Below are 27,836 nucleotides of genomic sequence, written 5' to 3'. Positions count from 1 at the left end.
CACAGGTCTACGTGTTTAATACAGGGACTTCCACAGCCTTTTCAACAGCGCTGCGGACCGCGGGGTGGGGGCGGGCAGTGTTTTGGAAAGGACAGTCTTCATTACAAAGCTTTCTTCGTTATGAATTAGCATACATGTTTTTATTGAACATTTGAAGAACTAGCAAAAAAAACAAACTCTTGTAGAGGACATAAAGTCAGAGATAGAAAAGACAAGGAGCAGGTGCATCTAGTACAGGTAGAGCTGCTGCAAAAACCCATAGAGCCCAGCAGCCAGCGTAACAAATTCTGGATCCTTTGCTTTTAGTTAGCAGTTAGCATTAGCAGCGTATCCTGCATCCGATGTGAAAGGACTTTTATGCTGCGCACTGTGACTCACAGCAATGGTCCTGGGTCAGCCCTGACTTTGTGTTAAACTAATCCTAAAGTAATAATGTTATTTCTAACCACTGATATACCACAACTTTTTCCTTTCAACAGCTACTGAAAGTTAGGGGACCTAGCTGCTATCGGATATTTATATAGCGATCCTCCAGCTTCAAACGGTATCACCCTTCAAGGACCTGCAGTTCAAAAAAGCGCCCCTCCGACAGCCAAACCCATCTGTTCTCTGATTGGATTGTTACATTTGTGATTGACATGACATTAACCAATCAGATGAAGGGTAGAAAAATAGGGTCAAAAATCCGTACTTGTAACTTGCAGGGGTTTTTTTTCTAAGTCCACACACAAATCTTTTTTACACATACAAATCTTTTTTACGCACACACAAATCTTTTTTACGCACACACAAATCTTTTTTACACATACAAATCTTTTTTACACATACAAATCTTTTTTACGCACACACAAATCTTTTTTACGCACACACAAATTCTTTTTACACATACAAATCTTTTTTACACATACAAATCTTTTTTACGCACACACAAATTCTTTTTACACATACAAATCTTTTTTACACATACAAATCTTTTTTACGCACACACAAATTCTTTTTACACATACAAATCTTTTTTACGCACACACAAATCTTTTTTACACATACAAATCTTTTTTACAAGTACAAAATATTTATGACCACATTTTGAGCCCATAGCCATATTCACAGAGTCACACTACCAAAACCTATAACTATATACCTTTTCTAGATTTTAAAATGCCCTTAAAAATGAAATAAATAAATAAATAAATAAAAAGTAAATATCCAGCTCTTAGTCCAAGAGCACCTTTGGGATGTTTAGGACATTCAATCGACTAGCAGAGGAATTATCTTTCATTTGTACTGTTATTCACACAACCATTACCGTTCTGTCTCTGAGATACCCCGAGCAACATTGATAGATACCCTTTTAGCCAAAGATGCTAGTCTCAAAAGCACTGTGTCAAGGATCTGCAATACACTAGCTCCCAAGTAGGCTTTGAATACAGTTCTAGAACAAGAAACTGTATCTCCACTTTTAAGATTAGGCTTGAAACTTTCCTTTTTTGCTAAAGCTTGTTGTTAGTGCTGGACAGTGTTGGTCAAGTTACTTGAAAAAAGTAATTAGTTACTGATTACTGATTACTTCTCAAAAAAGTAATCCCGTTACTTTACTGATTACTTGTTTTCAAAAGTAATTAATTACTTAGTTACTTAGTTACTTTTAAAAAACATGATACACTACCTGAATGCTTGATAAAGCAATAGACCTTTTGGGCCAATGCTATTTTTTCTGCATAATCCATCATATAAAAGTGAATCAAATGGAAAAGTGTCTTTTTAAAAAATTGTTTATTACTTTTAATCTTAACTTTATAAACAGTGCATCAAATAAAAATTAAATTAAATTCAACAGTCTTTGACTTTAATAAATTTGTTTAACATTTGAACATATTTCTGCACATTACACCATATTTTAAGAAAATAAAGGCTTAAACTGTATTTCTGCATACTCCAGCATATAACATAAATTATTTTTGTGTATACACACATCTTTTCATATAAATAAAGCAAAAAATAAATAAATAAAATAAATAAAATTAACAAAAACATCTTTTAACAGTTGGTAAAGTGCAGAGAGGCATAATATTGAGATTACAAAAACAGAAAATGCTATTGCATGCTACATTCAGGCTGTTAATCCAGTCTCAATTTGTGGCAACCCTGAAAAAGACCTATGTTTTATTGTTTTCTTTTGGACTGAAACAGTGGTTATATCGCATCAGCAGAAGCTTCTCAAACCTTCTATCAGACATTCTGTTCCTTTTTGGGGAAAGCACCAATCCACCTAAACTGAACAGCCGTTCCACTGGTGCACTGGATGGAGTTGGACTGTTGTATTTCATGTACATCTTTTTGAGATTTGGGAACTGATTCAGAATCTCAAGCTCATAGCCTGACCTTAAAAAGTCAGTTATTTCTTTTTCTGCTGAGAAGCTTTCTGTGGGCTGATTCTGAAATTCAAAAAAGTCCATTTCGGCTGGGCTGGCTGGGATTTGGGACACATTAGTGTTCTCAGTTGCAGGAGCAGCTTTACGACACTCTGTTATCAGGAGCTCCTTCACATACTCTCTCCTACGCTCATCTCTCAGCCAACGAAGTTTAAACTTGGGACAAGTGGCCGCTGCGAGAAGTCCTTCTTGGCTGTCCAGAACAGCATCAAAACGAGTCTTGATGGCCTGTAACATACAATATGATGCAACTAAGAATAAAATTATTTTACTGTATAATTACCTATTGTCAATATTTTGTGGGCTTTACAGCTCTAAACCATCTATATTTTCTATTATCAATACTGTATGAGATTTAATTTTGGCTGAGCCTTTTGTTGATATTATGATTAATATTCATGATTAATGATGATCAATGTCCCTGATATTTAACAAGGGGTGAATACTTGGTCTTTTATTCTATCATTTTAATAATTGTACCCACTGCTTAAAACAAAGTATAACATCCACCCACTGTGAATGGTATAATAAATTTAACAAATCCACCCAAAGCAATTAATAATAATCTTACCTTTACAATGACATCTGGAAGGCTGGCTGTCATTCTAGAGAGGTCATCTTTCAGGGCAAGGGTCTTTGACATCAGGCTTGTGAGTGTTGGCAGTAAAGCCCCGTAGGTGCACTCATCCCCTTGTAAGATGTCCAGAGCCACTGTCAGGGGCTTCATCACAGTACAGTACTCTTTCAAGAACTGGTACTCCCTTTCATTAAGGCACTTGATTCCCAGTTTTACACACAGGGGATTAAGTTCATTCAAGGGAATTGTGATGATTCTAGAAATGGCCTCATACAGGGAATTCCACCTTGTGGATGTCGGTACCATTAGTTTCCTCCGACTGACTTCCTCCACCTGTTCAGAGGCTAATGTTGATCGACTTGCTTTAGTCCAAAGAGCAGAACATTTTGCAATGCTACTCCTATATACAGCCTTGGTGTCTGCACAGGAATTTAGATGTTTGTCAACATCGCTTGTTGAAATCAAGTTAATTGTGTGCGATGCACATCTGTAGTGTGGAGGGAGGCTGAACTGTGCATCACCAGATGCAGCTGAAAGAGCTTCTATGACATCAGTAAAGGTCGGTTCCTCGTCATCACCTTCTTCATTTTCAGATTCAGACTCCAAATGACAGGGCTGACATACTCTGAATGCTTTGGCAAAATTGGATGCATTATCCGTTACAGTGGCAATAACTTTGCCTTGTAGTCCATATGATGAATGGATTTCTTCAATCTCTGCTCCAATTACATCATAGGTATGGCTGCCTCTAATTCTCTTGCATGCTAGAGCGGCCTTGTTGTGTTGTAATGTGGAATTAATCCAGTGAACTGTTACACCCATAAAACTTTTATTATTTACCGTCCAGATGTCAGCAGTGGTGGAAACAAACTCTGCCTCTTCGAGTGTAGCCTTCAAGTTAGAGTTCATTTTGTCATATTCTCTCTCAAGGTATCCTACAAATGACTTTCTCTGGGGCAGCTTGACACCACTTTTAGTTGGTATTTTTTCTACGATGCGTCGGAATGATTCAGAGTCAACAGTGGAAATCGGCAACATGTCCTCGACGATCTAGGCAGCGACAAGCTTCTTCAGTTCAGCGGCACTAAGTCCTGTCGCTCTTACGTCTAGTTTAACCTGTTTAGCAGGAGTGGGTCCATCTGAGGTTTACCCGGTGGAAGTAGATGTGGTAGCCACAGCGGTCACGTCAGTGAGGGGATCCTGGGGGTTTTCTGTCAATTTAACATTCTTGTGGCAGCGTGCTAGGTGCTTGCTCAGGTTGGAAGTGGAATTTTTCGACGTAGAAAGAAGTTTTCTTCCGATGCAGAGTGTACAACGTACGCTTATGTTTTTGTCGCTTTTTAAAGAGTCAAATTCAAAATAATGTCGGTATTTCCAAGTATTAAATGCTGCACGATCGTACTCTATCCCTCGCTCCATGTTTTCTATTGTTGACACACGAGCTACCATAGCCGTCGCACTCGCTTGCGTCATTGTCATGAGACATTCTCGCAAAAAGTTCACGGTTTTAGTAACGCAGTAACGCAGCGTTCCTACGGGAAAGTAAAGGTAATCTAATTACCGTTTTTGCAATAGTAATCCCTTACATTACTCGTTACTTGAAAAAAGTAATCCGATTACAGTAACGCGTTACAAGTAACGCGTTACTGCCCATCTCTGGTGCTGGATCAGGAAACCCTGAATCCTCCCCAGGGCTCTAGACTAACTTTTTGACATGGGCGCACCGGTACGCCTAACTTTAAAAATTTAGGCGTACCAGCACAAAAGTTAGGCGCACTCAAATTTTTCAACCGCATCGCTTAACACCGCAGTTTTACTTGTGCACTTTCTTTGGGGGGGAAGTCCATACAGACAATATTCATTTCTAAATTATTAACTAACAAACTTGTGCTTAAAGTGCTTTGTCAATATTGTAGAAAATGTTAAACTTAATCATCTCGGCCTCCTCTGACGACCTGTTTGCTGCTGTCTGTTGCTGAAAGGCAGTAGGGAGAGGGGACACTTGGGCAGTGCATTTATTGCAGCATATAATGTGTTTCCTGGATACACTGTGCTTTTTCAGCATTCAAAGATTGATGGCACCGTGTCAGAGCACTGGCTATGAATTTCAGACAGATCAGGCCTTAACTTAACAAAATTTATTTTCATCTTTTTTTATTACCCACAGCTACATCCACTTCTCTCAGGCGTAGGCTGCTCACTAGGGCTGGGTATCATCACTGATTTCTATAATCCATTCGATTCCGGTTCTCAAAGTCCTGATTTGATTCAATTTAGCCTCAGACAGTCAGAAATAATATAATTCTGATCATTTATCAATACTGACACACATGAGACTTCATCAGAATTGTGAAAATCACAGCAGATGCCTTTGTGTGAAAGTAACTGAGAATAAAACACAGAAAAACATGGAGATTTTTCTGGTCTGGCTTTTGATAGCAGATAACCTTAAAAATATTCTGCAATATTTGCAATTTTGCATAATTTTAAGAAGTTTAAATTTCTTCAGTATTGAACAGCAGAAATTAGACTTTCTTGTCCGAGGTCATTTAAGTGAAAAAAGAAAAAGACAGCGCTGTAAACAACGGTAGACTGGTGGGTAATAAGCAAATGAATAATGCAGAAAACAGGGATTTGAGACAGCAAACTGTTCTTGAAGTACAGAGAGAGAGAGCTGTGCATGAAGTGCGATTTTTATCCTGGTGGAAGCAAAACAGCAAAAGTCAGAGGGAATTCATGACGACATTGATCAAATGTGAAGCGTAGTTTGCTGCTTCTTTTGCTGCTGGCTCGGCGAATTTTGGTTGGAGAGAGACAAAACCTGCAGCTCAGAATCAGCGCAAAAAAGACATAAACACAGAGCGGACCCGACGCATCAGAATCGCTAAGCTCCGACAGCGTGTCCGTGTACGGGCTGTCGGGTGAGAAAGCCGAGAAAGACAAAGCTGATTCTGTGTCGGGTCCGCTCTGTGTTTACGTCTTTGTGTGGAATCCGTTAATGAATTGATATCGCTTTATTCAAGCTACTCACCTCTCTCTTCCACCTGCACTTTCAACTGGACCACGGCCAATCAGAGAGGTCCCGCCCCTGACTATCTCTGATTGGTTTAGTCCACGATAGGGGCATAATGTGTGTCTGTTGTTGACCACACAGAGAGTTGCAGAGATTTTTTTTGTTTGTTACCCGAACAGTTGGTCGCACAGGTGCGACGCGATGGGCGCGTGAAAAAAGCCCCAAACGCCCCTAACTTGACGCGTGCACATTCGCACCTCTACGCGTGTCCAAGAAAAATCCATCGCGCCCCAAAATATCATATTTTAACGCGCGTGAACCGGAAATGTGGGAGGGATGTGGGAGGAAGTTTTGCAAGACCGGTATCTTTGCAAGATGGCAGCTGTCGAGCTAGCGCTTGAAGAGAGAGTCTCCTTTCTCTATTTACTGTGGAGAGCAGAGTAGCGGCGTAAAGGACATCCTTGCCGTACCTGGGTCCATCAGGTCCTCCAGAGGCGTGAGCAGTTTGGTGAGTTTCACCACTTGCTCCAGGAGCTGCGCCTGGATGACGGCCGATTCCAGCGCTATCACCGTCATTCACTCGGCCAGTTTGAGGACCTGCTGTCCCGCGTCGGTCCCAGAATCGCCCGCCTAGACACCGACTACAGGCGCTCAATCCCACCTGCAGAGCGCCTGTCCGTCTGCCTGAGGTTAGTAAAAGTGTTTAATACGTAGTCCTTTATTGATACCTGTGCTAATATATGCTAAACCATCCATTTATACACTGCTAACATGGATGTGCTATGCTAACAGTGAATGCTCTCGGTGTTTACTGAAAGCAAACTGTGGTACAAAGACGACTGTTTATAATATTTCTAGTGATACTCAGAAGGTCTCATCAAGTCCCGATTTAATTCGATTTATGCTGTTATCAGTGTTTGAATGATAGCATTGGTGTGGTGTCACATCAATGTATGCGCTCGGTGTTTGCTGATATCAAACTGTAGCATTAGCACCACTGAGTTAACCTTTGTAGTGATACTCACTCCTTTTTTAGACCTGGTTTGATTCTGGTATAGTTGAATGTTTGTATATAATCCCTGCAGCTGTCAGACTCTATAGCAGGGGTCACCAGCCTTTATTAAAACAGAGTTAGATAAAACTGTGAACAGTTTGGTTCATCTTTAGTTACATGGTTCTATCTTGATAAGCTGTCTTATCACAGATTAATTTTTCAAAAATATTAATGATTTAAGCAAGGAAAGGGCTACATGTCAACATACAACTCTTTATTTCTATTAATGTCTCACTTCATTCCTACCTGATTGACATTTTTAGGAATTATGAGTGATTGGCTCACTGTAGTGGCAAAAGTTGCTACCAATCAAATTATGATATATTAAAGTTAAAATAAAACACAACTGTTTTAGATATTATCTAATATACATTTTGTAATTATCCTTATAATTACAAAATGTTTTATGTAAGATTTAAGTTTTGTGATTTAAATCTGACATCACCAAAGTATTTTGGAATTTGAATAATGTATTTTGTAACTGCAGTACACATAATACTGATTTTGAACAATTTTGTCCAGGTTCCTTGTCACCGCGGACTGCTTCAGCACCAAGCGTTCAGTTACAGAGTCGGTGTGTCAGATCACCCCCCAGGCAGCGACGGCCATCTGGGACTGTCTAGTGGACGACTTCATGGCTGTGCCTTCACCTGGAGACTGGCGGTCCATCACAGAGGGACTCCAGGAGCGCTGGAACTTCCCTCTGTGCTGTGCAGCTCTGGATGGGAAGCACGTCCAGACAAAGGCACCCCATATATCATATAGGAGACACACACATTGATATACACTAAATATTTATTTCATTTCTTTTTTGTGGTGCCCAAATTTATGCACCTGCTTGATTTTGTTTAAATAATTATTGCACACTTTTTGTAAATCCAGTAAACTTCTTTTCACTTCTCAAATATCACTGTGTGTCTCCTGTATGATATATTTAACTGACATTTTTTTTTTATTGTAACAACCAACGATTTATACAGGAAAATGATGTCTATTAACAAGGTTGCCCAAACTTCTGCATCCCACTGTATTAGTATATTTTGTCATTAGTATAATATGAAATAAATTCTACATGTGTCAAGTCGTGTGCCAACATTTGCTGTGTAGTAGAACTGAGACATTAGTCATTATAAAAATGTATTTCAGAATCAGAATCAGAAAGGGGTTTATTGCCAAATGTTGAGCAGGTTTACAACATTAGGAAATTGCTGCGGTGCTTCAGTGCAAACATAGTATCATAAATAGCACTTAAATAGACATGAAAAAAAAAATAAAAGTAGGGATAAGAATTAAAAGTGCTACGTAGAAAGATATGTGCATGAGATATACATGGGATATATACATGAGAATAAGAATTAAGAGTGCTACGTTGAAAGATATATACATGAGTGCAGGTGGTGATCAGTGCCAAACATGGAATGATGCAGTGACACAGCGTAGGGTCATGTGTTAGTGGCGGGAACAGTCATATGGTTATTGTTCATGTGTCCAACAGCAGAGGGGAAGAAACTGTTCTTATGGCGAGAGGTTCTGGTGCGAATGGACCGGAGCCTCCTGCCTGAGGGGAGCAGGTCAAACAGACTGTGTCCAGGGTGAGAAGGGTCAGCTGAGATCCGAGCTGCACGCCCCAGTGTCCTGGAGGTGTACAGGTCCTGCAGAGATGGGAGTCTGCAGCCAATCACCTTCTCAGCAGAGCGCACAACACGCTGCAGTCTCTGTTTGTCCCTGATAGTGGCTCCAGCGTACCACACGGTGATGGAGGAGGTGAGGATGGACTCGATGATTGCAGTGTAGAACTGCATCATCGTCCGTGTTGGCAGGTTGAATTTCTTCAGCTGCCTCAGGAAGTACATCCTCTGCTGGGCTTTCTTGATGACGGAGGTGATGGTGGGCTCCCACTTCAGGTCCTGGGTGATGGTGGTACCCAGGAAGCGGAATGAGTCCACAGAGGTGATGGGGGTGTCAGTCAGGATGATGGGGGGGAGTGGGGCTGTGTGCTTCCTGAAGTCCACAATAATCTCCACTGTCTTCTGGGCATTCACCACCAGGTTGTTGTGGCTGCACCAGGACACCAGACGTTCAACCTCCCTCCTGTAGGCAGACTCATCCCCGTCCGAGATGAGCCCAATAACGGTGGTGTCATCTGCAAACTTGATTAGCTTGACAGACTGGTGGGTGGAGGTGCAGCAGTTGGTGTACAGGGAGAAGAGCAGAGGAGAAAGAACACAGCCCTGAGGGGAGCCGGTGCTGATGGTCCAGGAGTCCGAGACATTCTTTCCCAGCCTCACATGCTGCTTCCTGTCCGTCAGGAAGTCAGTGATCCACCGGCAGATGGGGTCAGGCACATTCATCTGGGAAAGCTTGTCTCGGAGATGGTCTGGAAGGATGGTGTTGAAGGCAGAGCTGAAGTCCACAAACAGGATCCTGGCGTAGGTTCCTGGGGAGTCCAGATGCTGCAGGATGAAGTGTAGGGCCATGTTGATGGCGTCGTCTACAGACCTGTTGGCTCTATATGCAAACTGCAGGGGGTCCAGGAGGGGGGCCGTGAGGGTCCTGAGATGGGAGAGAACTAGGCGCTCAAAAGACTTCATGACCACAGATGTCAGAGCCACGGGTCTGTAGTCATTTAGTTCAGTGATCCTAGGTTTCTTGGGGACAGGGATTATGGTAGAGGACTTGAAGCAGGCAGGCACATGGCATGCCTGCAGTGAGGAGTTGAAAATGCCAGAAAGCACTGGGGCCAGCTTGTTTGCACAGTGTCTGAGGGTGGCAGGAGACACGCCGTCTGGGCCGGGAGCTTTCCGAGCATTCAGGTTCTTAAACTGCTTCCTCACATCTGCTTCATGAATATGAAGAGTTGTGGTGGGAGGAGGTGGTGTGAAATCCTCTTTTGTGTGGGGTGAGGAGGGGGGTGTTGTAGGTGAACAGTTTGAAGGTGGTGATGGCTCTATGGAGGGGGGAGAGGTGGGGGAATTAGTGTCCAAAGTGCCTCTATTGTTGGGGCCGTTGGAGGTGTGAAGGCTGCCTGATGGCTCGTCAAAACGGCAGTAGAAGTCGTTAAGGGTGTTGGCTAAGAGCAAGTCATCAGTGGAGTGGGGGGTTTTAGGCTTGTAGTTTGTGATATTCCTAAAACCTTTCCACACAGAGGCCGAGTCATTCTCTGAGATCTGCTGCTGCATCTTCTCAGAGTGCTGATGTTTAGCAATGTCCACTTCTTTAGTGAACCTGTACTTGGCCTCTCTGTAGCAGTCCCTGTCTCCGCTTCTGAACGCCTTTCTCTTTTCCAGCCACAGCTTTTTGAGTTTAGGAGTAAACCAGGGTTTGTCATTGTTATAACTCACCCTGGTGCGTGATGGCACAATGCTGTCCTCACAGAAGTGGATATAGGAGGTGACAGTGTCCGTAAACTCGTCCAAGCTGTTAGAAGCAGCCTTCAATGTGTCCCAGTCTGTGGTCTCCAAACACGTGCGAAGCTCCTCCACAGCCTTGTTGCTCCACAGTTTTTTAGTCCTCACGACAGGTTTGGAGAGCTTCAGCCTCTGTCTGTACGCGGGGATTAGGTGGATCATGACGTGGTCAGAAAGTCCGAGTGAAGCGCGGGGCACCGCGCGATAGGCCCCGCTGATCGTGCTGTAACAGTGGTCCAATGTCCTCTCCTCTCTGGTCGGGCATTTAATATACTGCTTATATTTCGGAAGCTCATGGCTCAGATTGGCTTTGTTAAAGTCCCCAAAAGCAATGATGAGAGAGTCCGGGAATGTCCGCTCCGTGTGGAGAATCTGCTCCGCGAGTGCGCACTGAGCTGCCTGCGCATCTGCGTCTGGCGGGATGTAAACAGCGGCCAGGATGAATGAAGCAAACTCCCGCGGAGAATAAAACGGTTTGCAGTGGATAAAAAGATATTCCAGAGAGGAAGAGCAGTGCTGAGCAATCACTGTCACATCTGTGCACCAGCCACTATTGATGTAGAAGCAGAGACCTCCACCTTTGGACTTACCGGAGAGAGCGGCCTGCCGGTCCGCGCGCAGCAGATGGAAGCCCTCCAGCTTGAGCGCGCAGTCTGGGATGTTCTCACTGAGCCACGACTCCGTAAAACATAAGACACAGGAGGAGGCAAAGTCTCTGTTCATGCTTCTCATCAGGGCCAGTTCGTCAATCTTATTCCCGAGTGAGCGTACATTAGAAAGGAAGATCCCAGGAAGAGCAGTTCGCAGTCCGCGTCTCCTCAAACGCACGAGTGCGCCGGCTCGCTTCCCTCTCTTTCGGCGTCTCGCTTTCCTGGTCAGAGTCAGCAGTAAATCTGCCGCAGATGCGACAAATATTGGAAATAAATCCACAGGCGTTGTAGTCCTGTAGTTAAGGAGCTCTTCTCTGGTGTACGAGTATCCAGAGGAGTGCCCAGACACAGAAGAAATGCACAAAAACAAAACAAAAGTAACGCACTGAAGCACCAGGGCAACCATACGCGGCGCCATCTTGGTTGATTTTTGATTTGAAATAATATTAAAATTCTCACACAGAAATACATTAAGCATAAATATATAAAATATAAGTATTTACAGAGAGACAGGAATAAAAAGGACCAGCTGCTCTCCAGAGCAGGAACCAGGCTGAGGAGGAAATGCTCCATTGGAGACTGGTGTGGCTCCAGCTCCACCACCGATGGACCGTCCTGGGACCCGTCCCTCATCTGCCTCGGAGCCGTCCTCCCCTGTGGGCCTGTAAAACAGCACAAAACACAAAGAAATGAGAAGGCTGCTACTAGATTTTAATTTCAACATTGAAAAAAACAAACAAACCAAAAACAGGATATAATCAGATTGGTTGTAGATCTTTAGTAAAGGTGATCACAGGCAATCCCACCGACTAAAAAGGTATCAGTGCTTGCTGTACATATCTGTGGGTGCAGCAGCAGGAGCTCAGGGACTGGGGAGCCAGGAGAAGCAACAGGGGATGCTCTGCTTCAGAATCAGTTGGTTCTATCAATACAGTATTAAATGTTAACAGGTTGAATATAATAATCATAGAGTAGACAGTGGTCCCTCATTTATTGCAGCAGGGGTTCTCAGAATAACTAGCCCCTGGCCACGCACTTTATACACTGTTTTCCCCACACACATGAACATTGGTCACAGTTCTCACAATTGATTCTCAAAGTGCAAACCTTTGTAGATTGCAAAACGTAAAAGTATTATTATGCCGTGTTTTGTCTTCATCTGCCCGCCACTTTCGTGCGCCTTTTTCCCTCGCGGTGCAGGTGTCTATTTCCGAATGAGGCTCATAGTTATGGGTGTTTTTGTGCTGTTTTTTCTATTGGACGTGATGGTTATCAAAACCAAACATGATAAATTTGGCAAGCGCAGGAGATTTGTCAATCAGGCTGCAGAATGCAATGCTGTCCGGTGCAAAAAAAAGAAAATGAAAATTAAGAAAAAAGAGGCAGTGACAGATGAACAGCGGGACCACTGTGTGCTGTTTATTAATAAACAATAAAATATATTCTTAAATGACAACATGCCTAAAAGCAGAACGGTATTTGTACGTCAGTGGGAAAATAGCGGTGGCTTGCTAGCTTTTGTGCGGCTTCCCCGGGTCAGTGAAAACTTTAGAGAAAACTTAAGAGAAATGAATGAACTTACCAGGTTGCCCGATCTCTTTACATATCTTCCTCCAAGCTCGGTCCTTTATATTCCTGTCTCGGTCCAGAAAGCAGCTGGTGTCGTACGGCTCCGGGTTGTTTGCTACGGCATTGATTAGCCTTCCTTCTATTGAAGAATAAAGGGCTTTGGCTGGATCTGCCTCTTTGAACTAGGTAACAGCCACGTCACCAGGCTCCTGATTGGTTGTCGCGGCGCGATTTGACGCTGGAGTTCAGATTTTTCCAATTCGAGCGGGGGACGCGAAACGCGTGTATGCACAAAATGCAACACATAAACTCACGCGCGTGGTTTTTTTCGCGAGTCAAACGCCTGAAACGCGCTACACTCACGCGCGTTTCAGGCGTTTTGGCGTTTTCGCGACGCAAATCTGCTTCCGAATTTTCGCGGGAGCCGCAATCGCGGGTCAGCGCGCCTTTCCATTGACTTTACATGTAAGCCTGACGCTCTGCCTGCCTCTATCGCGTTCGGTGTGAACACACCGTTAGTTATGCTGCAATAGGTGTAGGTTGCTGGGGGATTCCGATGATGCATCCTATGAGTATTTCTGCCTCAGTTACATTTATTACCCACTATGTGTTAACAGACCTCTCTACACTGAATCACACTTGTTATCAATCTCTGGCTCTTGTCTCTTCCATACTTGTCCACAGCATGTCTTTTATCCTGTCTTCCTTCTCTCTCCCCAACCAGTTGCAGCAGATGGCCCCGCTCCTCCCTGAGCCTGGTTCTGCCGGAGGTTTCTTCCTGTTAAAAGGGAGTTTTTCCTTCCCACTTTCGCCAAAGTTTTTTTTACAGGGTTTTTCCCTGTATGTGTTATTGTAGGGTCTACCTTACAATATAAAGTGCCTTGAGGCGAATTGAATTGAATTGAATCCACCTTACCAAACCAAAACGTTTACCCCAGCATTTAGCCCACTCAAGTCCAGTGCAAATGTATGTTTTGGACTTGTTTTCAGTTTAAATGTATTATTTTGGTATCAAACATGTATAGAGACCTAATAAGAGTTCAAAACCTCTTCACCTTAAGGTAAAGAAGATCAAATTCACTTATATATGTGTAACTAGTAAACAATGCTCTCTGCGAAATCTGCTGCTATCACAATTCCAACTTAATCCAAATAATCATTTCCCCTTTATCAGATCTGTGAGGTTTTTGGCTTATTATTTATCATGTTACATGTTTATGATATCTGTAATAGTTACTTGTTAATTCTTAACAGTAATGGTTTGTTTTAAATGTTTTTTCTGTTAGAGTTCATCTTCTCAACAATTTATTATCTTGTATTCAACTGCTAGGATACTTCAGAGAAAGTCCTGAGCAGTTTGACATTTATTTCAAGGTAAATTTATGAGGCAGTTCCCTATGAAGACAAAAAAACAAACAAATAACCAAAAATAAAACCCATCTAGTAGCATCACACTGCAGAGCACAAGTTTGATTCCACGATTAAGCCCTATTTCATCTCTGTTGTACTCACTCATACGCTTCTTCCTTGTGTGTCCCCGCAGGCGGAACAGGAGAGAAGGATCGGGCACCAATCAGCCATGAATCCTTCCTGCTCATGGCAAACTCCCAGAGCGATATGGACGACTGGGTCAAGGCCATACGGCGGGTCATCTGGGCACCATTTGGAGGAGGTAAAGCCAAACCTTTGAACTGAAACACGAAAAAAACATATTAGGCCACCAATCAGTAGCAACTAAAAATCCATATTTCTCTAAGGAAAATATACAAACATAAAAGCCAAGCTAACACGGCTTGTTTTTTTTTTTTTTGTTTTTTTTTTGGCCTGTCCCGTTTGGCTCTTTTGCCATCAGAATTGTTGTCTAAAGGCAAAGAAAGATGCCCAACGGATTTACTTTACCAAATTGACCATCCCAGCCTTGCCATAATGGTCCATTTGATTCACCTTTTATTGTTTATTTTATTTTCACTTACTGAATATGGGACAGACTTGACTGGGGGAAAGAAGGGGAGAAAGAAAGAGGGAAAGAGAAACAGCTGAGAAGAGGGACGGGGGAGAAGGGCAAAAAACATAAACCAACAGAATGAGCAGAAAAAGAAAAAAAAGAAGAAAAAAAGAAAAAAAATGCATATATCAATCACCTGGGTCACCTGCTGAGAAAGAAAAAAGAAAACAAGCAGAAGAGAACAAGAGTAATAGAATAAACAACATCACAATGATATATGGGAATATGACAGTAAATACTAAATGTTAAACATTATTGTGCAGCACATAAGATCAACAGAACACAGTGTGCTTTGAGGTAGGAGCCAAAAAGGGTGTAGTTTGTGGGTGTGATCACCCGTGTGTACACCTGTGAGCATGGACGCGTTTGTTTTTTGTTTTTTAAAAGGTTCCTTCATGTAATGATCTGCTAGAGGGTGTGGGGGGGCCACAGCCCCGTCCTCCAGGGCATGAAGCAGGTATGGAGGAGATCAAAACTCCAGACATCCAGAGGCCCCCAGAATACAAGAGACCAAGGAAGACCAACAGAGGGGCAGCTGCGCCACTGTCCCAGAAAGAGCTGAGGAGAGTCCCAGATGAGGGCTCACTCAGCAGCCGCGGAGCAGAAGCCAGGGGGAGTTGCAGTGACGCGCCCGTGAGCTCCGCCGGCAGCCAGCCGTGCCTGAGTGACCGAGCCCCAGGCCGAGAGGCCGGGGGCACCCCACCTCCGAAGTGGCCCGAGCAAGCCCCAGGCTCCAGGCCCCGATAAGCGGCCGCCAAGGAGTGAGCCGGTGTGTACCTGGACGCCCATCCCCGGACACAAAGAACCACCAACGCACAGATGTCTGAGGGAGTCCGCCACTGGCAGGGGAAGTGGTGGTAGGGGGAGATAGGCCTCCATACCTTGGAGGGCCTAAGATGTCCCCAGAGAGGTGGCGCCTGACACCCAACCTGATATATAGACACAGACATACAGGCACACACATATACAAACATCCATTCCCACCCTCATGCTCTCATATACACTTACTCCACACTCAACCAACGTGGAGACAGACATAAAGAGACGCTGTACACACGATCACACTCCCCAAGCGTACTCTAAGCCCCAGGTCTAGGTACCCTTGCCCCTGGAGGGGGGGAACTGCACCCAGACCCAGGTGGTGTTACCCTTTTCCCTGCGGTGGGGGGAGGCAGACCGCCCCGACTCCGCAGCAGCAGGGAGGCCCCACACTCCAGACCGCAGTCGGACGGCCAACTCCTCCTCCTAGCCCCCCCGCTCCAGCAGGTCGCAGAGAATGGGGGTGAGAGAAGACTCCGAACCTCCCTCCACCCGCTCATTGTAGTGTTGATGCATGTGTGTTCTAAGGTGCATTTAAAAGCCAGGAGGGCATGGAGCTACCTGCCAGAGAGCAGCAGGTAAGCGCATGGTCCCTCCTGCTGGCCCTCAATGTCTACGTGTATTTAACATTGAGAGGTGGGCAACGATGCCAGGGGTGGGGTGTACACCCTGATGGTACTTTGGATTCCGTGTATCGTGCCCACCCCCAAGATCCTATATGTATGTGTAATGAGAGTGTGAGTAATGTGAATGTCTAAATTGTGGGATAAAATTGAGGCAGAGGCAGCCAGAAGGGGACGGGGGGGGGGGGGGGGGGGGGTGGCCTCCTCTGCACCCTGGTGACATACCCCTACTCCAAGGTCCTGCATGTGTGGGTGGTTGTGGTGGAGCGGGAAGAGGGAGGCAGCTGGAGATGGGGAGGGAAGGAAGGGAGGGGCAAGTGACCCCTCCCTGGGGCCAGCTCCCCCGCTGACCCCAGTAGGCACCCCCATACTCCGCGACCCACCAGGGAAAGGGGGCCCAGGTCCATCCAGACCGGGGCCCAGCGCAGCAGCGCCTCCCGGCCCCACAGAGCCCAGGACAGTCCACCCAATCCCACCACAGAGAAAACTGCACCCACCCCACCATCCACTCTTCTTCCAGACTACATAAGACAATAAACACCCAGGCTGAGATCTTCCTCCACCTCTCCTGTATCTCCCCCTCCTGTAGAGAGAGCCCCTGAGGAGAGGAAAGCTCACGCCCATCCCGGACCCACCCAGGGGCAGCCAGGCTACCAGGTCAGTAACCCACGTCCGTCAGCACAGACCCTCCCCTAGTCCCGCTGCACGCAGCCGCGAGGAAACAGTCACCTGAGAGCCAACAGAGCCCCTAACCAGACATGACCGCTACCCCGGGTTGAGCCCCCCAAGGAAAATGCCTCCGGGGAACCCCCCGACGCCCAGCTAACACTGCTTTTGTTCATCATCTTTGTGTAAAAGAAAGCAAGATATATTATTCATATTTCTTTGCCAGCAATAATTCAAGGCATGCCTTCCAGTGCAGGAGATTTCCTCTCTGCCTTATAAGCTCAACACATCGCCCAAAATATATGAAACTTGCTCTTTCTGCTAGAATAGAAAAGACTGCAGTCCACATCTCTGCTCTGTCTTTAATGTTTAGGTAACACACTTGAGCTGAGCTATGCAAACTATCTCCAACCCCAACTCTGTCTCATTTCTTTAGCCTGCAGGTAATTCTCACCCTGTCTGCTCGGGATGTCTAAGGCCAGAAATATAACCAGGCCTGTCTGGTTATGATGTGGGGCATAAGGAGCAGCTGAGCAGGAAGGTGTTGGGTTACAAAGCAGCTCTATATTAACAGGGGGATAAATGTAGAATAACACATAAATAATATACTGTATGATATCATTAATCTAATTTTAATCCTTGTCTTTAGTAAAGCATGTTTAAGAGCTGCTGGCAACTAGCAGACCTATTCTTTATGAAAATTAGTCATTTATCTTTGTTTATTCCCTCAATTTTAGAAAATAAAAACACCCAAAAAAAGAAGTTCTGTAAGCTTGGCTGATGGAAAAATAAGGGAAGATCTATGACAAGCATGACTAGCTTAAATGTCCACACAAGAAACACAAATAACAGACGTTTATAAATAGCTAGCATAGGCCTAATTAATTAAGAAAAAGTTGCAATACCACAATGCTATGCACGGAGGTTAGCACTGCTCTCACAAAACAAGAAGTTTTAAATGTGGGCTTGAATCCACTGGCTTGCTGGGGTCTTTCTGTGTGTAGTTTTCATGTTCTCCCTGCGTCTGTGTGGATTCTCTCCAGCTTACTTCTACAATCCAAAGGCATCCAGTTAGTAATTGAAAGGTCCCAAATTACCATTAAGTGTGAATGTGAGTGTAACGTATTTGTGTCTGTGTTAGCCACCCCCTCAATTTGGATAATAGAAGAAAATGGATAGATAGATTTTATACTTGGTGCATGAAGAAATGAGAGTAAAGAGTCCTGGGTCATCTTTCCAGTCACATGTTTATCGTTTTGGACAATGACAGCATTTCTCACTATCTGAACTTTTTTAATACCCCCCAAAAGATTGGAAAAATAATAATTCATTTTAATCTTGTAATAAATATGTGCTAGTTTTTTGTCTATGCTAGCTTTTTATTAAAACGCTAGCATTTTGTGCTAGCAACTGATAAAATTCTAACAGCATTTTTGTCCAGCTTTTTGTTAACTTTTCTGAAATGCTAGCTTTTTGTGCTGCTAGGACAAAAAGCTAGCATGTTTTTTTCTAGATTTTTGACCGTTGAAAAGATGGCAAAAAATGCTAGCTTTTGTGTAGGTCTTCGAAAGAAAAAAAAAACTAAAGCACCTTTAAAAAGTTTTTTTTTTTTTTTTTTTTTTTGCCTGTCCCATTTGGTTCTTTAGCCGTCAGATTTGTTGTCTGCAGACCAACAAGGATACCCAATGGATTTACTTTGCAAATGGATCATCACGGCCTTGCCGTATTGGTCCATTTGATCGACCTTTGTTGTTATTATTTATTTTATTTTATTTTCAGTTGTTACAAACAGGACAGACATGACTGAGGGATAGGAAAGGGAGAAAGAAAGATGAAGGAAAAGAAAAACAGAAGGGGAGAGGGACAGTGAGAAAAGGGGGGGAAAAAATCTCCTGGATCACCTGTTGAGAGAAAAAGAAGAGAAAACAAGCAAAAAAAACAGAGCAACATACTAAACACAACAGCATCGCATTAATCTAGCTAAGTGTAAACAGCAGTAAATACTAAATATTGAATTTTGTTGTGTAGCAAAAAGGACAGACAGTGCACAATATGCTTGGAGATGGCAGCCAATAGAGGTGTAGTTTATGTCTATGAACAGTGAACACCTGTGTGCACACCTGTGTGGATCAGCGCGCTTGTATTCAAATGGTTTCCAGGTTTCCACATGTAATAGTCTGCTAGAGGATGTAGAGAGCCATAGCCCGGTCCCCCAGGGCATGAAGCAGGCATGGAGGAGATCCAGGCCCCAGACATCCAGAGGCCCCAGAGTGCGAGAGCCCAAGGAGGACCACCGGAGGGGCATCCGTGCCACCCTCCTGGGAAAAGCTGAGGAGAGCCCCAGATGAGGGGTCACCCAGTAGCCACGGAGCAGAAGCCAGAGGGGGCTGCAGTGGCGCCAGCTGCCGGCAGCCAGCTGTGCCAGAGTGAACTGAGCCGCAGGCCGAGAGGCCGGAGGCCCGAGGGCCCCCTTTGCCCCAGAAGAGGCCTGACCGAGCAACAGGCACCAGGCCCCGCCAAGTAGTCACCGGGAGTGAGCCGGTACATACCTGAGCGCCCAGCCCCGGTCACCAAGAACCACCAACGCACCGACCCCTGAGGGCATCAGTTAACGGCAGGGAGTGTGGTGAGGGGAGATAGGCCTTGGAGGGCCTGGGAGTTCCCAGAGAGGTGGAGTGTAAGACCTGACCTGACATATAGACATGGACACAAACATGCATTCCCACCCTCATGCACACATATACAAATACTCAGCACTAACCCAACGTAGGGATAGACATACATGGACACTGTACACACAATCACACTCCCCAAACAAACTCTATACCCCGGGTCCAGGTACCCTCGCCCCTGGAGGGGGAAACGGCACCTAGACCCAGGAGATGTTACCCTTTCCCCCGGGGTGGAGGCAAGCAGACCACCCCAGGCTCCGCAGCAGCAGGGACGGCCAACACCTCCTTCCAGCCCCCCCGCCCCAATGGCCAGCAGAGAACAGGGGTGTGTGAAGACTCCAAACCTCCCTCCTCTCGCTCATGTGTAGTGTTGCTGCGTGTTGTTCTAAGGTGCATTTAAAACACGGGAGAGCATGGTGCTGCTGCCAGAGAGCAGCAGGCGTTAGCACGGCTCCTCCCGAGAACCCTCAATGTCTACATGGATTTAAAATTGAGAGGTGGGCACCGGCGCCAGAGGTGGGGTTGAATACACAGACCATCCACTGGACGCCGTTAACGTGCCCACCCTCAAGGCCCTATATGTATGTGTTATGAGAGTGTGAGTAATGTGGATGTCTAAGTTGTGGAATAAAATTGAGGCACATGTGGCCAGAAGGGGACTTTATCCTTGGTTCTTTGAAGCGTTTTTAAGCTGATACGCGGGGGTTTATCTTTCCAAAGGAAAAGTTTTAAAACGAGATAGAAAAAAAATTGTGAAAAAGAAACAATAGAATGAATATATAATAATATATTTTTGCGCATTAGCTTAGCTTATCATTAGCCTATATCACTAGAATTTTCACTTTCCCCTCAACATTCATACTTAATGCACAGTGAAAGTCAATACACTGACACCTACACAGCAAAATCTCCAGTGTTAAATTAACACTGGAGATTTTGCTGTGTATGTTCAGAGTGAATCCCCTGACCGGCTGGGTGGTATTTCCAGCCTCCCTCTCCAGTTCACAGGCAAAATGTGCCAGTCTGCTGCCTCTGTGTCCAGAATAGATCTGTGCCAAATCATAGACCCCTCCTTAACAGCAGCACTGCAGTCACAGCAGATCCCATGCAACATGTCTCTGCTTCCTCAGCTGCTCTTTCCAAGCTTCTCTGTCATTTTCCTCAACTTGGCTTGTTTCTGCTGAAGTCTGTGGGATAAATGAAAGATTAATTACCAGCTACAAGAGTCAAATGCCTGAACAGGAATGGATGAACATGGTGAAATGTGGGCTGGGGAGGTATGACAAACGCTTTCTGCAACTGTGCAGCTCCTGTTCTTTCAATTACTACCATTACTGCAAGCTAACATCCAGCTGTGACTGCTGCAGCCAAACAACAGGTAATAACCTGGCATAAAATTGCATATTTATTCTGGGCATTTTTTTCCTCTGTTCATGTTAACTGTCACTTTTTATTTATTTATTAATTATCTTTGTAATCATATGAAGGCTACAAATAACCAAAAAATGCTGTTCCAGAAACATCCTGTCATATTCAATTTTCCCACAGAATAAATGTACATATTTTCATCACTTGCTCCACAATCCAAAAACCAACTACGGCCTCGTGCCTTCAGAAAGCCCTGACATGTTATGTTTCTTCCATCTGTCAACAGGGATATTTGGCCAGCATCTAGAGGACACAGTGCAGTACGAGAAGAAGTTTGGCCCCCGCCTTGCACCCCTGCTGGTTGAGCAGTGTGTGGACTTTATCAGAGAGAGGGGTCTGGATGAGGAAGGTCTCTTTCGAATGCCAGGACAGGCCAACCTGGTCAGGGAGCTGCAGGAGGCCTTCGACTGTGGGGACAAGCCCCTGTTTGACAGGTGGGTGAGAGGATGAAATGGGAAAATTCACTTTGCCAAAGACTTTTATGATCATCACTGATTTGAATTCTACTGAATCATCTTTCTTTCTGACTTGCAGTAACACAGACGTCCACACAGTGGCATCCTTGCTGAAGTTGTACCTGCGAGAGCTGCCTGAACCAGTTATCCCCTTCTCCAAATATGAAGACTTTCTAACCTGTGCGCAGCTTTTGGCCAAAGATGAGGAGGAGGTATGTGCTGTTTACCTTTGGTGTGAGGACTTTGAGTGGTACTGTGAGTAGAATAAGGATGATTTGTCTCATATCAGGGAGTCCAGGAGCTTGGAAAGCAAGTTAGCACTCTACCTCTACCGAACTACAACCTCCTCAAGTACATATGCAAGTGAGTGACTTCACCCGTTAGGTTGAGAACTTAGGCTTTTGTAGCCTAATCAGTTTTTTACTCTAGTTTTTCACTATATCTCTCCTTAGATTCCTTGATGAGGTCCAGTCCCACTGTAATGAGAACAAGATGAGTGTCCAGAACCTTGCCACAGTATTTGGACCTAACATCCTTAGACCGAAGATGGAGGACCCAGTCACTATCATGGAAGGTACAGAAAATTAATGACAATCAAATAAGGTTCTGTTTTTCTGTAATTTATTTATTAAAAATGATAGTTTAGAATAAAACTAAAAAAGTTATACCGACACCGGCTGAATGTGATTTGTATTGTCTAGGAACTTCTCTTGTCCAGCACCTGATGACAGTCCTCATCAGGGAACACAACCGTTTGTACTCAGGGAGGGAACAGGAGGGGCCAGCTCTACCCCAAACTGAGATCCCCATCCAAGGGCATCATCTCCAACACCGCAGCCTGGGAGCCTGGATCTCTGAAGAGGACCTTCAGAGTTGCCCCATCTCCAACCCAGACCAAGATCTGCACAGCAGTGCCTCATCCCTGGACGCCAAGCTGTGCGCAGCCGTCAGTCCCACTCAGACCCCTAACCCAAACCCTGGACCAAAACTTGGGTCTTCATCGGGAAAGGGTGAGACGGTAATCAGTCCGAGTAAACAAGCCAAGACCATGCCTTCCTGGAAATATTCCTTCAAAAGCTCTTCAGCGCCTCGTTCCCAGCCGCAAGCTAAGCAAACCAGCAGCAGTGGCTCCGCAGCAGATACAACCAGTCTGTCTTCTGGTGGTGGAGGAGGTGGAAGCGGGGGCAACTGGCTTATGAACGGTTTGTCCTCCTTGAGGGGACACCGGCGCACATCTTCAGGGGAGCGGTCCACCCGTGACCGTGACTCCACCGGCTCGTCCCAGAGGCTGTCCACGTATGACAACGTGACCTCCTCCTCTAGCATGGGGAGCGTTCCAAGTGTATCCAGCACACCGTGGTCCACGTCCTCCTGTGAAATATCTGTCCCGGACTCAGCAAGCGAGCCCCCGGTGCACCAGAACTGTGGAGGTGTGGTGGAAGATGGAGAAAGCCACAGAGAGATTAACAAAGAAAGGGATGGAGGGATGACGACAGACGCGAGCTCCGAGCAGGACAGTTGCGAGGCCATGGAGCTGTGCAGCAGCAGCGCAGCCTGCAGTGAAAATGGAAACGTGGCCACGGCAGCCGGGGTGCCGTCCATTATCATGTCCGAAGATGGAGATGGGGAAAAACTAACACTGAGCAGCCTGGTAGAGGGACTGAAAGACGAGCTGAGAAAACAGAAGACTACATATGAGGCCAGGATCCAAAAGTAAGTCTCTGATGCAGGATCTTTCAAACTTATAATAGTAGTGTCGGTCTTTTATATGGTAAATAGAAAGACATTTGAATGAACTTTATGGTTTTGGATGTCAGGCTTTTATTTCATTAGCACAGAACCAATGGAAGTACTTCAATTACAACCTGCTGTGAGCCCTTTAAAGGGCACTTTCGTATTGCTGTTCTTTACAGTTGGGGGAACACGTCAGGAAGACAGTGAATAAAGACTGAATAAATAAATATGAAATACATCCTGAGATGGAAAAAGTTCCCAAAACAAAAGATTGTATATTTACCATAATTCCAATTACCATTTTTTATACTAAACCCAAATGGCATGGTTAAAGCACACCTATGCTCAGTTTGTAACACACCAATTTAAGTGTGTTAACACTTAAAATGTTGTTATCTGTAACACTGAAAATGAACTGGTATTTTCAAAAACCTTTCCCTTTTTGCAACTAAAACCTGTCATGGAAATAAATGGCATGTTTTTTAAGACATACACAGAGTGTCACGGCGGGGTGCACCGGTGTGAAGAAGAGGTAGACCCAGATGCAGACACAGTGGAGACAGAACTAGGTTTCCAAAAATAAAGCGAGCCTTTATTGTGGCTGATGGCATGACAAAAACATTAGAGAACACTGAAACTGGGAAAACTAAGGAGACTAAGAACACTGTGTAAACTAAAAAGACTATGACACTCTGTGAAAGAACTATGAAAAAACTATGAACACAGAGTAACTAGGCAGGCTATGAAACAGTGAGACAATAACGGAAACTATGAAAAGATGAGGTGAGGATAACAGACGATCTGACACCGACTGAGCAGAAACACACGGATTAAGTACACATAAGGAATGATCAGGGGAAGCGGAATCACACGGGGAAAACAGCTGACAACAATTAACATAATGACAGGACAGGGGACGCGAAGCTAAATACAATAAACAAAAAACACAAGGATCCTTCAAAATAAAACGAGAAACATAGCGAGACCCAGACATGACTCGAACTTGACAAACAAAGAAAACTTGGACATGACACATGACAGATAAGCACACGAAGACTTAACACAAAAAACTTCACACAGGGATGAGACAAATGGGGAGCTTGATAATAATAATCAAAGTGTTTTTATTGAGTTTTCAGAAAGCATATCATTCATACAGAAAAGCTCGAACTCAAGTCCTACCGCACAGTGTAAGACAAAACTATACCCAGACAGAGGAAGAAAAGAAAAGGGAAAAAAAAACAAGGGGGGGGGGGGGGGGGGGGGGGGGGAGTTGCCAGTTATGGAGTGGAAGGAAACTCATCTTCAAAATAGGAAATGAAAGGCTGCCAGACCTTAAAGAATTTCTTGGTGTTGCCCTGTATAGTAAATCTGAGATGTTCTAATTTGAGGTGTGCCATCACCTCCTCCACCCAGCGTTTATGGGATGGCGGTGTTGCCTTTATCCAGTTAAGTAGAATCAATCTCCTAGCCAGCAATGAGGCGAATGCTATTGCCTTCCTCTGAGAGGCTGTTAGTTGAGTTTCCCTCGGTGCCACACCAAAGATGGCTGTCAGAGGCATTGGTTCCATATCCTTATTAGAAATGAATGAGAATGTTCTAAAGATGTTAGCCCAAAAGTCTTTCAGCCTGGAACAAGACCAGAACATGTGGCATAAGTTGGCTGGTACCTGTTTACATCTGGGGCAGGTCGGATTGGCCCCCTGGTACATTCTTGCCAGTTTCTCCCTTGACAAATGCAGTCTGTGCAACACCTTGAACTGTATCAATCCGTGTCTCACACATATAGAAGCAGAGTGTACTAGATCTACAGCCCCCCCCCCCAGTCAACCTCTGAAATGTCCAGCCCCAATCCAATAGTCCTTTTCCAGTTGAGCAGCAGACATAAAAGTACCATTTTTAAAAAGATGTTTGACACATTCCACCCCAGCTCTATGCCATTCCCTAAAGGCTGTTCCCCCGAGGGCTGGGGGAAACAAGTGATTTCCATAGATGGGAGCAGACAGGAGGGCGGTTCTGTTTTTAAAATGTGATCTGAATTGAGTCCAAATTTTCAGAGAATGAGATACCACCGGGTTGTTTGTGTAAAGATGTTTGCTCAAGGGTAGAGGAGCGCAGACCAGGGAGCGCAGGGACACTGGACTAGAGACATACCTTTCCATATGAACCCATATTGGGGTTTCATCCTCATCCAACTCTTTGACCCAAAATAACAACTTATGTATATTAGCAGCAAAATAGTAGTGCATATAGTTCGGCAGAGCCAGACCTCCCTCTTCTTTCTGTCTCTCAAGAAACTCCCGTCTTATCCTGGGGATAGTTTTTTTCCAAATAAAGGCAGACGTACATTTGTTCAATTCCTTAAAAAATGATTTAGGAATGAAAATCGGTATCGTCTGAAATAAATAGAGGAGCCGCGGCAGTATAATCATTTTAACAGAATTTACCTTCCCTGCTAATGATAAGGGGAGCGACGCCCACCTTTCCATATCTAATTTCGCTTTGTCCAGTGCAACTTTAAAGTTATAGTCCAGTAAATCTTTATACTTACTAGTTACATTAACACCTAAATATGCGAATCTATCCTTATGTATTGCAAAGGGATAGGCCCGGAAAGAAAGTTTCCTCGCCTGTTTATTAATGGGGAAAAGAACACTTTTGTCTAAATTAATTTTATAGCCCGACACCCTCCCAAAATCTTTGATAATACCAAGGGCCACCGGGATACTAGTGGCAGGGTTTGACAGAAAAAGGAGGAGATCGTCAGCATATAAGGACAGCCTATGGTTTTGTGTCCCCCTTTGTATCCCTACCAATTCAGCAGCCTGTCTCAGCATCATCGCAAGGGGTTCAATTGCCACATCAAAGAGCAGGGGTGACAAAGGGCACCCCTGTCTTGTTCCCCGGAATAGAGAGAAGGGTTCAGATATGATATTATTCGTTCTCACCATAGCCTGGGGGCTCGAATAAATTATTTTAATCCATGAGCAAAATGTTGGACCAAAGCCGAATCTTTCGAGGGCCGTAAATAGATAGTAATACTCTATTCGATCAAAGGCTTTGTGGGCATCTAAGGATATCACAATCTCTGGCATAATGTTATCTTCAGCAGTATATACTACATTGAACAGACGGCGGAGATTGCTGGAGAGTTGTCTACCTGCAACAAACCCTGTCTGATCAGGATGTATTATCTTACTTATGATTATGACAAGCTCAATTCTAGCTGCCAGTACCTTGGTCAGTATTTTATAATCACATCCAAGTAAACTTACTGGGCGATATGACTCACATTTAAGTGGGTCCTTATTCTTCTTAAAAATGGGGAGCTTGATAAATCATGAATTAAAACTGTAACCTAGGCATGACAGAATGTAACTAGATAAACTGAAATGAAACTAGACTGAAAAAAATAACAAAACTCAGAATACTGGGTCACATGACCCAGGACCATGACACAGAGGTGCTTTAAGCAACAAACAAAATGTTAAATCATTGGGCTGGAAGCAGCATATTTATATACCTGTGCCCATGCGTCATTATTAGCGTGTCCAAATTCATGGGCTGCATCCTCCTGAGGACCCGGCCTTCGCGGTCTACGTGGGCCGGGTCCTCAGGTTGGGTAAGCCGGAAGTAAACGACTGTGAAATTGGACGGTCTAGCCTTCTGATTAGCGTCACCGCTGTCTCGGTGGAGTTTAATAAACTTGGCCGTCTGCTCCTTGCTATCTAAAATATAACAGGACACTGGCGTAAATCTCACACTTCTGTTTAATCCGTTTTCTGTTTGACGTTTATTCAGCTGTTTGAAAACCAAGGAGGAACCCACCCGGAGGATTAATAAAGTTTTATTTTATCTAATCTAATAACTTTACAACAAATAAAACACTGAAAAAAGCCAAACAATAACATTTTAGGTTGTCTAAGTGACTTATATATTACGTTTAACCTGAGTAGCGAAAGCCCGCGGTGATCTGAAAATGATGTGCCGGGAGTTGTGCCATTCTCTGCGGCTCTAGTGACCCTAGATAGCCAGCTCTTGGCTAGCTATCGAGCTGGTGGATAACAGACGTCTCCGAAAACATTGAAGCACTTTTGGAAATATGTGATATCTTGATAAACCGAGCAGATATTTGAAGTTTACACACCCACATTCTTGTCTGAAAATATGTTAAAAGTTTATTTTGTGACCCAGAAAGATTAATAAGAGTAATTTTAAAACTTAGTAGCGGCCGCCATTGCCGGAAACTGGAGTTTGGCTGGGCCGCGCTATGAATTCTGGGATATGGTGGGCCACGAAGGACACACCCGACCCATCCTTCAAATTTGGGGAAAAGGAGGACGCATTTGTCGGCTGCATTCGGAGGAGTCTACGAATTTGGACAGCCTTCGGCGCGTCGCTGTGATGTAATCGGTCTACAAATGCGTCCTCAGGAGGATGCAGCCCATGAATTTGGACACATTGTTTGGTCTATAATTTTAGTCTGTTGTTAGGTGGTTGCATGGCAACATGATGACATCATAATATATTATATATAATTAAAGCTGGATATAAAGGAAATTTTACCGTTGCAAAATTAAAGTTATACAACGCTCTTATAAGGCATTAGAGGTGCATAAATGCTGCAAATGGGTCATTATAGCCCTTGGTAGGTGTTGGCTAGGCAACGTGATGATGTTATTATCTGCTATAGATAAGAACTATAAGCTATACCTGTGTGCCAGTTTTGGTA

The 27,836-nt window shown here is 44.5% G+C and overlaps 1 protein-coding gene across 2 annotated transcripts in view; it reads left to right on the top strand.

The window, feature by feature from the left end:
* Nucleotides 1–27,836, top strand: part of arhgap22b (Rho GTPase activating protein 22b) — a 59,263-nt gene that overhangs the window by 25,319 nt on the left and 6,108 nt on the right. For both annotated transcript variants that reach the window (XM_085415871.1, XM_085415872.1), the window contains 6 exons: nucleotides 14,246–14,374; nucleotides 21,142–21,349; nucleotides 21,450–21,582; nucleotides 21,660–21,733; nucleotides 21,823–21,944; nucleotides 22,072–23,083. In XM_085415871.1, the coding sequence (XP_085271997.1) occupies nucleotides 14,246–14,374; nucleotides 21,142–21,349; nucleotides 21,450–21,582; nucleotides 21,660–21,733; nucleotides 21,823–21,944; nucleotides 22,072–23,083 (1,678 nt within the window). The remainder of the gene's footprint in view (nucleotides 1–14,245; nucleotides 14,375–21,141; nucleotides 21,350–21,449; nucleotides 21,583–21,659; nucleotides 21,734–21,822; nucleotides 21,945–22,071; nucleotides 23,084–27,836) is intronic.

This window comes from Rhamphochromis longiceps, linkage group LG8 (genome assembly GCF_057381845.1).
Source record: "Rhamphochromis longiceps isolate RC_006_pf linkage group LG8, R_longiceps_female_GT1.1, whole genome shotgun sequence".
NCBI lineage: Eukaryota > Metazoa > Chordata > Actinopteri > Cichliformes > Cichlidae > Rhamphochromis > Rhamphochromis longiceps.
The sequence above is the reverse complement of the archived record's forward strand: the minus strand, read 5'-3'. Positions and strand labels throughout refer to the sequence as shown.